General features: G+C 39.8%; 2 protein-coding genes across 9 annotated transcripts in view; one reads left to right on the forward strand and one right to left on the reverse strand.

The window, feature by feature from the left end:
* TMTC3 (transmembrane and tetratricopeptide repeat containing 3) overlaps positions 1 to 5,315 on the reverse strand; it is a 52,058-nt gene extending 46,743 nt beyond the window's left edge. Inside the window, exon 1 of the mRNA XM_027543209.1 lies at positions 5,120 to 5,315. The gene's annotated coding sequence lies outside the window, so the exon portion shown is untranslated. The remainder of the gene's footprint in view (positions 1 to 5,119) is intronic.
* A 92-nt stretch (positions 5,316 to 5,407) lies between these two features.
* CEP290 (centrosomal protein 290) overlaps positions 5,408 to 13,988 on the forward strand; it is a 95,905-nt gene continuing 87,324 nt past the window's right edge. For 2 of the 8 annotated variants that reach the window (XM_027543207.1, XM_027543206.1), the window contains exons 1-6: positions 5,509 to 5,709; positions 6,301 to 6,430; positions 6,573 to 6,650; positions 8,776 to 8,845; positions 9,135 to 9,181; positions 12,045 to 12,188. In XM_027543207.1, coding sequence (XP_027399008.1) covers positions 6,329 to 6,430; positions 6,573 to 6,650; positions 8,776 to 8,845; positions 9,135 to 9,181; positions 12,045 to 12,188 — 441 coding nt within the window. In that variant the 5' untranslated portion in view covers positions 5,509 to 5,709; positions 6,301 to 6,328. The other 6 variants (XM_027543205.1, XM_027543208.1, XR_003511281.1 and 3 more) reach the window with 6 other exon arrangements.

The raw sequence follows: 13,988 nt of genomic DNA on the forward strand, positions 1-13,988 counted from the left end.
ATCAAGCTTTAAATGTAGCTAAGAGCAGTTAGTCCTTTCTACTTCTTGTAGTCATATTCTTCAATAGGTTAACCTGAACTTTAAATGGTACTGTCAGGAAAGCCAGATGGTAAGTCCCAATGCACATGCACTTTTCAAGTTCTTGCATACTGCATTTTTTTTTACTATCAATCAAGCAAGGTAAACCCAGAAACAATGTGGGAGAGGTTATAAAGGGTCAAGACAATAGAAATTTTGAAGATTCTCTAAGGAAGCATATTATGAGAGAAAGGGAGGAGAGCTACTTCTCATATATATCCTGAGTTCAGTTCTGGAGCCATCTTGGGTTTTGTCCAAAAGAGTCACCTGCAAGGGAAGAGGTTAGGGCAAAGGGAGAGGGTTACATAAGGACACAGAGAGAGGGCAGCGAGATTCACTTTACTGTAACAATGTAACACATCCCTGTTGAATGCTATAGACTGGATGTTTGTGTGTCTCCCCCACCCACAAATTCATGTTAAATCCTAATGCCTGATGTTATTTGGAGGAGGGGGCCTTGGGGAGGTGATCAGGTTATGAGGGTGGAGCTTCATATTATTATAAGGGCATTAATCCTATTAATGGATTTGAGAGATCCAGTGCCCCTTCTGCCATGTGAGGACACTGTGAAAAGATGCCTGCTATGAACCAGATCCTCACTAGATACTGAATCTGCTATGCCTTGATTTTGGATTTCTCAGTCTTCAGAATTGTGAGCAATTCCTACTGCTTATAAACCACCAAATCTATGGTATTCTGTTGGCAGCACAAACAGACCAAAGGGAACTTCCAGTTCTTTTCCTAGGCACAAAAGCATATTCACACAGATGCACAGTGTGAGTGGATGGAAAGATTGACTGGCTTACCAAATGCAATGTCACTATATGCAAAGAATCCAAATGCAACTGACCACTCATAAACACATTACGAACACAGAAAACAATGTAATTCCTTCAAAATTGTAGTGAGTGCTCACTCTTCCATATCCCGACAATACAATCATGGAAAAAAGAAATCTATAGGACTATTTTATGAAATACTTATATAAAATCTGGGAGTATTTAGCCTGGAGAGGAACGTCTTCTCAGCTCAGTAATTTCATGATTATATCTTCTTCAAAAGTAAAACTTTGGCTTGCATGGTCTGTATTCACACTGACTCCTACTAATCTTTCCAGTCTCCTCATGTTGAAAGAAGACAAGTGTTTGCTTGCTGCACACTGATTCCTCTCCATGAGTGCAAGGCAAAACAAAACATTTTCTGTACACAGTAGAGACTAAATTTTTCAACACCATGCTTTATGTTAGACACTGGAACAGTAAGTTACTATTCCTTTTCTTGATAAGGTAGCATAAAAGGGATGGAAATTACATCTAGAATGCAGGTTGGTTGGTACAGAGAACAGAAGTATCAATTATAAAAGGCAAGCCTTTCTTGTGAAATGATTCTGGGAAGATAAAACTGCTCATAAAACCAAAGAGATGAAAGAAGGCAGATTTAGGCAAGTGCTCCTATAGTAAAGACATTTACAAAACTGTCAGATAAATTCCTTCTCTTGGTGAAAATTGAGTGATTTAGAAAACTACACGAAGAATAACAGTGGGTTTTAGGGATTTTCCTCAAAATTATACACAGGAAGTGACTGAACTAGAACCTGAGTTAAATTTCTTTCTCCACAGTTAAGTACAAACATACTACAGTGCATTAGAGCCTAGACCTTAGTTAAGCCATTTCCTACTGCACCCCCAGTGTCTAGCAGAGTGAATAAGCCCTAAAATACTGTTAGAATAAGTAATGTGTATTAAAGAGTAGAGACATCACTTTGCCTAGAAAGGTCCGAAGAGTCAAAGCTATGATCTTTCCAGTAGTCATGTACAGATGTGAGAGCTGGACCAGAAAGAAGACTGAGGATCGAAGATTTGATGCTTTCTAATTGTGGTGCTGAAGAAGACTCTTTGAGAGTCCCTTCGACAGAAAGGAGATCAAATCAGTCAATCCTAAAGGAAACCAACGCTGATTATTCATGGGAAGATTGATGCCAAAGGTGAAGCTCCAATACTTTGGCCACCTGATGTGAAGAGCTGACTTGCTGGAAAAGACCCTGATGATGGGAAAGATTGAGGGCGGGAGGAGAAGGAAGTGACAGAGGATGAGATGGTTGGATGGCATCATCAACTCAATGGACATGAGTTTGAGCAAACTCTGGGAGATAGCGAAGGACAGAGAAGCCAGGCATGCTGTAGTTCATGGGGTCACAAAGAGTCAGACATGACTTAAGAGACTGAACAACAATAACAAAGTTATAAAATTTAAGTGAGATTTTGCATTTAATCAGTACTGCAATTGAGATGTGGGTTATAACTTTAGTTTCAGTAAGTATTACAAAATTACTTAGGTTCTCTGAACCTATACTCATTCAGTTTTGAAAAATGAGAATAAAACTTACCATTAGGCCAGGTACCCTAAATGTGAATAAGAAAGTGAGGAGAGGTAAAGGTAGAAAAGACTAAAACAGACAAGAACAAAAATAATAAATAGAAAATAACAGTCACAATGAATGAAAAAACAAGAACAAAAATAAGGTGATGCAGCAAAAATAACAGATTACTACTACAAAAGCAAGTATGTAGTTTTAAGCACAGTAAATGACATATGTGCTCCAGAAACACTAGCTTTCCTCTCTGCCTCCCCCTGCTAAATTATGAATTGAAAACACTGAATATGAAGAATATTTAATTCAAATTCTTGAGTAAACAAAGTTATGTAATCAGAATACATATTTTAATATAGACAGCAAGACAGAGGAATAAGCACATTACAAGTATTGGTATCCAGCACGCAAGAGAAAGCCATGTATCAGTTATAAACATATCCTTTAACCAGAAAGATTCGTGTGCAATCATACTACTCAAGTCTGAGCAGAGTTCTTAAACTCTCCAAGCCTAGGTTTCTTAACTTAGTTGGAAAATGAGAACAATATAAGCAGCTATTTCACTGAGTTATTATGAAGATTAAATGAAATAATGAATACGCTATGGTAATCAAAACAGTTTGCAACTAGCATGAAAACACACACACACACACACACACACACACACACACACACGGATTAATAGAACAGACTCAGGAGGCCAGAAATAGACAAAAGAATCAAGAATATACAATGGGGAAAGAATAGTCTCTTTAATAAATGGTTTTGAGAAAACAGAACCACAAGCAAAAGAATGAAACTAACCCCTGTTTTACGTCACTCACAAAAATCAACTCAAAATGGATTAAAGAATTGAACATACAACCGACAACCATAATCCTTCCAGTAGAAATACGGGGTAAGCTCCCCGACATTGGTCCCGGAAATGACTTTTTGGATTTGGAACCAAAGCACAACAAAAACAAAACAAAAATAAATAAATGGTCCTATGTCAAATTAAAACATTTTCACATAACAAAGGAAATCCATGGAACGGGAGAATATATTTGCAAAAATAGATATGAAAACAGGTTAATATTCAAAATAAAAACTCATACAACTCAATCACAAAAAAACAAAACCTGATTCAAAAACGGCACAGGAACTTCTTCCAAAGACATATAATGGCCAACAGGTATATGAAAAGGTGCTCATAATCACGCAAAGTCAGGGAAATGCAAATCAAAACTACAATCAGAGTATCAATTACTTCACACCTGGTAAGAATGACTATCATCAAAAAGACAGGAGATAAGTATTGGTGGCAAAAATGTAGAGAAAAGGGAACACTTGTGTATGCTGGTGGGAATGCAAACTGATGAAACCATCATAGAAAACAATGATACAGGTTTCTCAAAAACTTAAAAACAGAACTACCATACTATCCAGCAGTTCCACTTCTGGGTATATATTTGAAGAAAACTAAATCACTCTTTTGAAGAGATATTCATTCAGCGCTACTTACAATAGCCAACCCATGGAAACAACCTAAGTATAAATGCATGGATGAAAGGATAAAGGACATGTATGAATAGTATGGACACACAATGCAATATTACTCAGACACACACAAAAAGAAATCTTACCATTTATGACATCATGACAACATGGATGGAACATGATGGCATTATGCTAAGTGAAATGTCAGAGAGAGAAAGAAAAACAACTGTGATCTCCTTTATATGTGGGATCTAAAAAAAGCAAACTGACAGAAAGAACAGATCTGTCAACAGGTACAAACCTTCATTTACAAGATAATTTATGGGGACATACGGCATAGTCAAAAAAGGGTTAATGTTTGGCATACCATCTTCCAGGAAAGGACTAGACAAAATGATCACTACTACAAATCCGATGAACGTCTCTAAATGGATCACAAAATTATGTTTTTTATTTTCTACTGAATGGTTTGGAAAGAAATTATTTTCAAAAGTAAACTTCGGTATCAATTATAGTTAGCAAATGAAAAGAAAGTGTTTAAAATTTTACAAAGATGGATGCACTGGTCCAAACAATTGAAAATGTATTCAGATTTCAAGTCTACAGCTTAAGAAAGTTTTCCTAGCGTTGTATCACATTCCAGAATGGTTGAGAGCAGCCCGATGGGCAAAACTTGCACAAAGAAAAGCTGCAATCGTTTAAGAAGGCAGTTGTCAGGGAAAGCCACCCTTGGTCACCAAGCGAGTGACAGCAACAGGACTGCTGAGTACAGAGGTGCCTTATCTTTCTACCCCCTAGCAGTGGCCTGGGCAAGTTCTAACCTCTCCTCTCTGGAACCTTCGCTCAACCTTCAAGTTCGTCAACCCGCGAAGATAATGGGGCTACAGGTAAGGCGTACGAGGTCGGAGGATGCGGTGTCCTCTTCCCAAATTCTCACTCGCCCCCTGCCAAGCTCGCGGCCCCCACTCCACCGTACAGGGACAGACTATGAACTCAAAGAAGCTAAAACTTCTGCCTTCTTACAGAGGGCACCACCCAGGGCGTCGCCAGCGAACGCCCAAGGAGAGGGCGGCGTCTTCCCACCTCTTCAGACTCTGGCTGGGCCCCTCAGCCCCAAAGGCAGGAGCTTCTCTCACCCGGGACCGCTCCCGTCAACTCCTCCCCAGCCACCAACCAATAGCCCGACCTCACCTGGGAGCAGTTCCACGCGGGGTTGACTTAGAGAAACCTCGGGAAAAGCGGTCCGTCGAGCGACGCCACCGAAGGCACAGGCATGTTCGGCCTCTTTCAGGTCACCAGCGCAGACACGCCTCGGCCGCAGCGCCTCCCGCCTCCGGGCGGTTCCCCCGCACCCCGGTACCGCCGCAGCCTCCCGCACTGCACGCCGGGAACGGCCTACCTCCACTTCTCAGAGACTTCATCGTCCTAAAAGTCCCGGCCTCCAAGCAGAACTGCATTTTGGGATTTGGAGTCCTCACCTCACGCCTTCACTTCGTCCATAACACACAGTGCAGGGAACTCGCGGGGGAATCTGAACGTAAAGCATCACCCACGGTCGTGAAAGGTAGGCATCGCTAGCATCCGGGCTCTTGTTGCGGCCTCGGCGGGGTGGGGAATGGTGTCGCCTAGCAGCCGCCGTCGCTATTACTCGCTCCGGACCAGTTGGCTGGATCCAGTGTCCGATAGGAACGGCGCTGGAGAGCGGTCAGGTTTGGCAGCTGGGCCGGGCCGAGTGGGTATGGTAGCTGAACGGCCGCCGCTGGTTGCCAGGTTTGGTGTAGGTAGGTGGGTCCTGGTGAGCGCAAACCGATAGTCTCTTCCCACGCAGGTTCTTTAACCTTCGGGGCCCAGATAGACAACAGCTTAGTTTCCCCATTCCTTAGCCGCCTGTCCGCAATCGGTTTGCTTTCCTTTTTCTGCAGCCCTGATTTCCCAGGCCCAACTGCACTCGTTTCAATCGTAAATTTCCTCACTTTTTAAAAAAATTCTAGCTCTTGTTTCTCAGAATCAGGGCTCAATTTCAGCCTTTCAAGCACCCCCGCGCTTGGCACCATTAGGTGTTCGAGGTGGTAAGGGGGCGTGGAGGAGCGGGACTCAGAATCTTAGTTCTGACTTAGATTAAGCGTGGAAGTTTAAGCGTGGAAGCCTTCGTAAGTTATTTGACCGATAAAATATCTGATGATTTTTTGCAACTGTTGTACTTTTCATACAGGCTATTTAATCGACATATCTGTTACACAATTAAGAAGCAATAACTTTTTGCAAACTCCGTAGAGAGTTGTAATAATCTGATCTGTAACAACTTTAAATTACTGTAAAAACAGTAATGCTACTTACCTTGTAAATGCTAATACCCACTTGTTTTGTTATAGAAGGTAAAGCACAGTGAAAGAATTCAAGATGCCGCCTAATATAAACTGGAAAGAAATAAGAAAGGTTGACCCAGATGAGCTGCCTCGTCAAGAAGAATTGGCAGATAATTTATTAATTTCCTTATCCAAGGTACTTAATTGATAAATAAAGCATAGCTACATACATACAACTATGATTAAATTGTCCCTGAAATCGCTGAATGGTACAACTGAAAGAATTCTTATATTTTGTTTAAGAATTATAAAATATGAAATTGTTGCTTTTCTCTTAGGTGGAAGTAAATGAGCTAAAAAGTGAAAGTCAAGAAAATATGATACACCTTTTTAGAATTACTCAATCACTAATGAAGGTTTGTATGCAGTACTTTAATAATAGCTTTAACTTTTAGAGAAAGCTTAAGAATCTCTTCTTAGATAAGTTAATCTCTAAAGCACTTTGTAAAATCTAAATGACAGCTAAAGTTCCTAAAAGACTGTGTAGGGGAAACAGAATAGTTGTGTTTTAAAAGGCATATGGATGTCTTACATTAGTGAGTGAAAGTTGCTCCGTCCAGTCCGACTCTTTGTGACCCCATGGACTAGATAGTCTATGGAATTCTCCAGGCCAGAATACTAGAATGGGTAGCCTTTCCCTTCTCCAGGGAATCTTCCCAACCCAGGGATTGAACCCAGGTCTCCCACATGGTAGGCAGTTTTTTTTACCAGCTGAGCCACGAGGGAAGCCTGAGAATACTGGAGTGGATAGCCTATCCCTTTTCCAGAGGATCTTCCCAACCCAGGAATGGGACCGGGGTCTCCTGCATTGCAGGCAGATTCTTTATCAACTGAGCTATCAGGGAAGCCTGTTTTATTTTAATTATGTTATAATTTGTTAGAGTAGCCAACCACTGTACACATTTGTTAGGAGAGGAAGAGATTTAGATGTGAGAATACCTTTTAGATGCTGGGAAGAATTGGGGGCAGGAGGAGAAGGGAACGACAGAAGATGAGATGGCTGGATGGCATCACCGACTCGATGGACATGAGTTTGGGTAAACTCCAGGAGTTGGTGATGGACAGGGAGGCCTGGCATGCTGTGATTCATGGGGTCACAAAGAGTCGGACACAACTGAGCAACTGAACTGAACTGATTTTTAAGAGCTTTGCTGTGTCTCAGCAGGTAAAGAATCTGCCTGTAATGCAGAAGACCTGGGTTTGATCCCTGGGTTGGGAAGATCCCCTGGAAAGGGAACGTCTACCCACTCCAGTATTCTGGCCTGGAGAATCCCGTGGGCTATACGGTCCATGGGGTCGCAAAGAGTCAGACACAACTCAACAATGCTCACTCTCATACCTTATAAAGGTCAAAGACTTGTTGAGTAGTTTTTGGTAAGTGGAGGCAATGGTAAAGTGTTTACGAGCTTCTAGCGCTAGCGTGCATGCGTGCTAAGTCACTTTAGTCATGTCTGACTCTTTGTAACCCTATGGACTGTAGCCTGCCAGGCTCCTTTTGTAATCCTATGGACTGTAGCCTTCCAGGCTCCTCTGTGCATGGGATTCTCCAGGCAAGAACACTGGAGTGGGTTGTCCTGACCTCCTCCAGGGGATCTTCCCGACCCACATCTTTTATGCCTCCTGCATTGGCAGGCAGGTTCTTTATCGTTAGTGCCATCTGGGAAGCCCTCTAGAGCTGAAAGTGAAAGTGAAAGTCGCTCCGTCCTGTCTGACTTTTTGCAACCCTATGGACTGTACAGTCCACGGGATTCTTCAGGCCAGAATACTGGAGTGGGTAGCCTTTCCCTTCTCCAGGGGATCTTCCCAACCCAGGGATTGAACCCAGGTCTCCTGCATTGCAGGTGGATTCTTTACCAGCTGAGCCACAAGGGAAGCCCTCTAGAGTTGAAAGTTACCGTAAATAAAAACTGGGGATAGAAAATATGCATATTCTTTACATTTGAGGAGACAAGTGCAGAAAGTTTATAGCAGGTTGTAGAAGAAACAGATGTTGGAATAAGCTGTCCAGGGCCTTAAAGGCATATCTTATGCTCAACAGTTAGAAGCCATTAAAGGTTTTTGAGCTATACAGTTGCATTCAGAGGGTTAAATTAGTTATGTTAAATGACACATTGAAGAGAATTGAAGTGGTTTAGACATAACATTATGTAAGAAGTTAGACATAAGTTATGGGCTAGAGTAATGAAAATTAAAATAGAAAAAAGAGATAGCTGAAAACATTACAAAGGGAAAGTTGCAATGCTTGATATAAGACTTGAGGGAAAAAGAGGAATCAAAGATGTTTCAAACTTTTAGGAATCTAGAAATTATAGCCTTAAGTAAGAAATTCACCTATTCATTCAGCCCATATTCGCAGAATGTCTCCTTGTGCCAGGCATTGCAGGCCCTAAGTAGTAGGATAGAAAATAAAACTAAATTCTTATTTTTAGTGCTTATATTCTGATGTAAAGGCATACTGAAATAACTTTTTTTAATGTTTAGATGAAAGCTCAAGAAGTAGAGCTAGCTTTGGAAGAAGTAGAAAAAGCTGGAGAAGAACAAGCAAAATTTGGTAAGTGCCTTGGAGAAAGGATTACTGTGGTGTTAGAGTAGATTCCATTTATTCACTAAGCAATAGAGAATCAACTTTAATATAGACTCTATAAAATGTGTATAGTTTATTTCGAAAGATTTTTCTGGAACTCCTGTTTCATGGAAAATGTACAAAATAGTTACTTTCTCTTCTGTTACCTTATTATAAATATGATAGACTTTAAAAAATAATTTTATTATTTTGTTGAAATTTATTTAAAAGTTTGTTTTGAGATCTAACCAATTCAAACATTTATCTTTTTTAATAGAAAATCAATTAAAAACTAAAGTAATGAAACTGGAAAATGAACTAGAGGTATGTTCTTTTGTATTTCTTAGGGTATAATTGTAAATATTATCATTTTCAATTATTATTTTCAGATTTTTTTCATTATATTTGGCTGGAAAATCACTGGAATGATACTGTGTTTATAATTACTTGTTCAGTATATATTTTACATGCCTTTATGTACCTTAAATTCTATTAAGGATTGCACGTCCAATTGTGAACAAAATAAAAATGTTGAGTAACCTCATGGAGCTTACAGTCTAGAGAAATATACAGAGAGATTACTATTACTGAGGTGTAGTGAGGCAAGTTGGAATTTGAGGAACAGTGACAGAAAGGTGTAGGAGAAGAGGAGCTTTTTGAGAAAGCCAAGAGCCGAAATGTGAACATAAATTTTCAGTGAAGGAACTGAATACATTGAAATTATGGAGATTATTGGAAAGAATGTGATACAAATGGATTAGTCTTTATAAGGAGGAAGGACCTTTTTTCCTTTGTACTTGTAAGGAAGGAAGAATGGATGTTTACAGAAGCTTTTCATGTCGGTAGGTTTAGTGCCTGGAATTTGAGAGGATGAAGAGGTCATCTGCTAAGAGTGGGAGATGTGTAGTCAAACTTTAAGGAAGTCGGATAAAACCTAAAATATATGGAGAATGAATTGGAGATTTCAGGGTCTGGAATGTTCAGATCTTGGTTCTTTCACATATTAGCTGTATGGATTCAGATGGTTTTATTTTTTATTCCTTATTGTATATCCAGCTTCTAGGGAAATACCAGTCTTTCTCAATAAGTACTTGTTAACTGAATTATGAGAGCTTCCTCAATGGCTCAGTGGGTAAGGAATCTGCCTGCAATGCAGGAGATGTAGGAGATGCGGGTTTGATCCTCAGTTCGTGGTATTTTCCCGGCCAGAAAAAGTGGGCTACAGCCCACTCTGGTGTTCTTGCTGGGAAAATCCCATGAACTGAGGAGCCTGGTGGGCTATAGTCCAAGGATCACCAAGAGTCAGACGCAGCTAAGCACAAGCACAAGTGAGCTAACGGAGTCAGATCAAGTCTGTGCTAGTGTTTAGCAGGGCAACTGCTACAGAACAGAATAGGGCAGTTGGAGATATTGGTTGAAGCAGTGATTATAAAAAGCTAAATAGGCAAGGAAATCAAGGTTGGGATGTTAGGGAGAGATTAAGGAGAAGAGGAGTCAAGGGATTAAAGGGTCTTGTGAGGTAAAAGGGCAGATGTGTTGTGAATAATTGAAGAATGTTTCTGCTTGGACAAGGTCCTGGTGTGGGGATGGGAGTGTGAGGCTATAATGCAGACAAGAAGAGTTTTAAAAAAGAAAGTCCAGAAGGAGAGTTACATATGTGTAGAAATTGCTTGGGGACTTTTGATGGAAGACTGTGAGCCACGTGCCAAAATTTCTCAGTGAATTTGTGAAGGAATGACTGAGAAGTTGGTAGTTTGCTACTACCATGAATAGGTAGTGATAAGAAAGCTGGCTATCACGTGAGATTCAAAGCAGCAGGAGGAGTTTTTACAGGATGGCGGAGGAATGATAGCCTAGAAATTATAGTTTGGGGTAAATCAACACCTTTTCTTAACCCCTAGGTATATGAGATTTGAAAGAATAAGCATTTCCAATCTGAAAAAGTTCCAAATGAAGTAGTGTACTAAAAGAGCCAAACTATAGCTAAAGCAAGGAGGTAGAAAGGATAAGTCAGTGGAAAGGCTGGGGAAGTAAAATACTAGTTTTATCTTGGAAGAAGGTTTGCTTTGAGAGCATAATGGAAAGCTTTTTGAGGGAGGTAAAGAGTATGAAAAATTTGGTTAACATAGAAGAATAACAGAACTGAATGGCAGGGAGATGACTTAGAGACAGATTAGAGGACCAGAGGATTTTTGGTGTTTTCGACCATGACCCAAAGTAACTGGCTGCTAAGTCACTTCAGTCTTGTCTGACTCTGTGTGACCCCATAGATGGCAGCCCACCAGGCTCCGCCGTCCCTGGGATTCTCCAGGCAAGGGTACTGGAGTGGGGTGCCATTTCCTTCTCCAATGCATGAAAGTGAAAAGTAAAAGTGAAGTTGCTCAGTTGTGTCTGACTCTTGGTGACTCCATGGACTGCAGACCACCAGGCTTCTCCGTCCATGGGATTTTCCAGGCAAGAGTACTGGAGTGGGGTGCCATTGCCTTCTCCAAAAGTAACTGGAATATGAAGCAAAATGTATTTAGTCTGCTGCAATATTTTAAAGGTAATCTGTCTGGATGTCTAATATGATAGTACTAGCCATGTGTGGCTGTTAGCGTTTAAATTCATTACTGTGTGAATTAATTACAACTTAAATTAAGAATTCATTTCATTACACTAGTTGCATTTCAAGTGCTCAGTAGACACATGTATATGGGGCAGTGCAGAGAACATTTCCATTATCCTAGAAGTTCTTTTAGATAGCACTGGTGTAAATATGAGTCAGTGATATGAGGGGAAGGGCTGCTTAATTTAAGCCCATGGGTCAGTGACTAGGGTGGAGGCTCAGGTGGATTCTGGTGTTGTTTCAGAGCTCTGGTACTCAGGGAAAGCCTAAATAGTTCATTGCATAGACCATTATATGCCTTTGTAGTTTACCCTGATGCCTGTGGCTCAGCTATAACAGAATCTGAGTGATTGACACTCAATTCTTTGTAGCTCTGGGTGGCTTAGGAAGAGCTTAAAGGGTTGTCTGTGAACTAAAGCCTAAATAAGCTTAATAAAAATGGTTCTTCAGCAGCTTGATTTTAAACACTTGGTGCTGATTATAATAAAATTTAAAAGTCAAAATAATTATTTGCTGTTGATTCATTTGAATCTCCAAATGTAATGGAATTAATTTATACTTTTGGTTTATTACTTTCAGATGGCACAGCACTCTGCAGGTGGACGTGACACTCGGTTTTTACGTGATGAAATTCGCCAACTTGAAAAGCAATTGGAACAAAAAGATAGAGAATTGGAGGACATGGAAAAAGAGTTGGAGAAAGAAAAGAAAGTTAATGAACAAGTGAGGCACATTTTTCCATTGACTCTTAACTGTTCAAGTTACCAAAAAACACTACCTGTTTATACTTTTTATCATTTTTAGTAACGATAGCAAGTTTTATGTATTTGTGGAAATTGATCTATATGTATTTCTAAGGTTTTATATCATAGCTGATGTTGTCATCACGTCTTTAAAATACAATGGATCAAGTACTTCTAGTGAATGAATATGACCTAGACATTAATTCTTTATATATGGAGGTATCTTTTTCTGCAGATGTTAAAAATTCTTTACATAAAGTTGATGATTTGGCCTGGAATATTGATATGAAAAAATTAGGCATTCAAAATCAATTGATTTTCTTATTTGCCATAATTTGGGAAAAAAGTTTTTATTTATATTAGTGGTAGACTTGGAAATTAATCTTTAATGATATATTCAATAATAATCAAATTTTTATTTTCAGGCATACCTCACTTTATGTAATATAGAGGTTCTTAAAGAGTGTTAATGTCACCATTTTGTAAATCAAATCATATATTAAATCATAATGTGTCATCTTTTATACAAGCATAGTTTATTATTCCCTCTTATGTTATACTTGTTATTTATAAAATAATTCAATGTTCACTTAAGTTTAGTTTCAGAAAAAAATTATATTTTTGCAGATAAATTTATATTTCCTTTTAGAAAATAATATGTTTTCTTTTTTTGCTTCCACTGTCACTGACTTAGTAAAAAATTTGGTGTATATGTGTATTAGTTGTCCCATCCCTGATGCCCAGAAGCTTTTTGTGTCCTTTATAAGGTCAATGTTTTATCATGTCCTGATAATCTTATTTTGTCCTTGTTCTCTTGGAAATAGATTGTTATAAATATAAGTAAATGACATTGATTATGAGGTAATGTTGATATTTAAAAAGAATTCATCATAGACTGATATATAAGGAAAAATATTCCTTTTTTTTTTTTTTTTTTGGCTGTGCCATGTGGGATTTTGGTTCCCCTGCTGCTGCTAAGTCGCTTCAGTCGTGTCCAACTCTGTGTGACCCCATAGACGGCAGCCCACCAGGCTCCCTCGTCCCTGGGATTCTCCAGGCAAGAACACTGGAGTGGGTTGCCATTTCCTTCTCCAATGCATTAAAGTGAAAAGTGAAAGGGAAGTCGCTCAGTCGTGTCTGACTCTTAGTGACCCCATGGACTGCAGCCCACCAGGATCCTCCATCCATGTGATTTTCCAGGCAAGAGTACTGGAGTGGGATGTCACTGCCTTCTCCATTCTCCTACAATTGGTTCCCCTACCAGGGATCAAACACATGACCCCTGCATTGAATCATGCAGTCTTAACCTCTGGATCTCCAGTGAAGTCCCAAATTCCCATTCTTGGTGTATCTATTTTATTAGATAGTTTGGAAGTAATGTAAAAGTGAGCTATTAATATCTGTATAGTTTTTGCAGTGAAAAAAGTGTAGATTGATGCCACCTAAAGGTGACGAATGGTGGCTTAGTGGTAAAGAATCCACCTGCCAATGCAGGACATGTGGGTTTGGAGGATCCTCAGTATGTCAGCAAATTTGGAAAAGTCGGCAGTGGCCATAGAACTGGAAAAGGTCAGTTTTCATTCCAGTCCCAAAGAAAGGCAATGCTAAAGAATGCTCAAACTACCTCACAGTTGCACTTGTCTCACACACTAGTAAAGTAATGCTCAAAATTCTCCAAGCCAGGCTTCAGCAGTACGTGAACCGTGAACTTCCTGATGTTCAAGCTGGTTTTAGAAAAGGCAGAGGAACCAGAGATCAAATTGCCAACATCTGCTGGATC

This window comes from Bos indicus x Bos taurus, chromosome 5, assembly GCF_003369695.1.
Source record: "Bos indicus x Bos taurus breed Angus x Brahman F1 hybrid chromosome 5, Bos_hybrid_MaternalHap_v2.0, whole genome shotgun sequence".
Taxonomy (NCBI): Eukaryota; Metazoa; Chordata; class Mammalia; order Artiodactyla; family Bovidae; genus Bos; species Bos indicus x Bos taurus.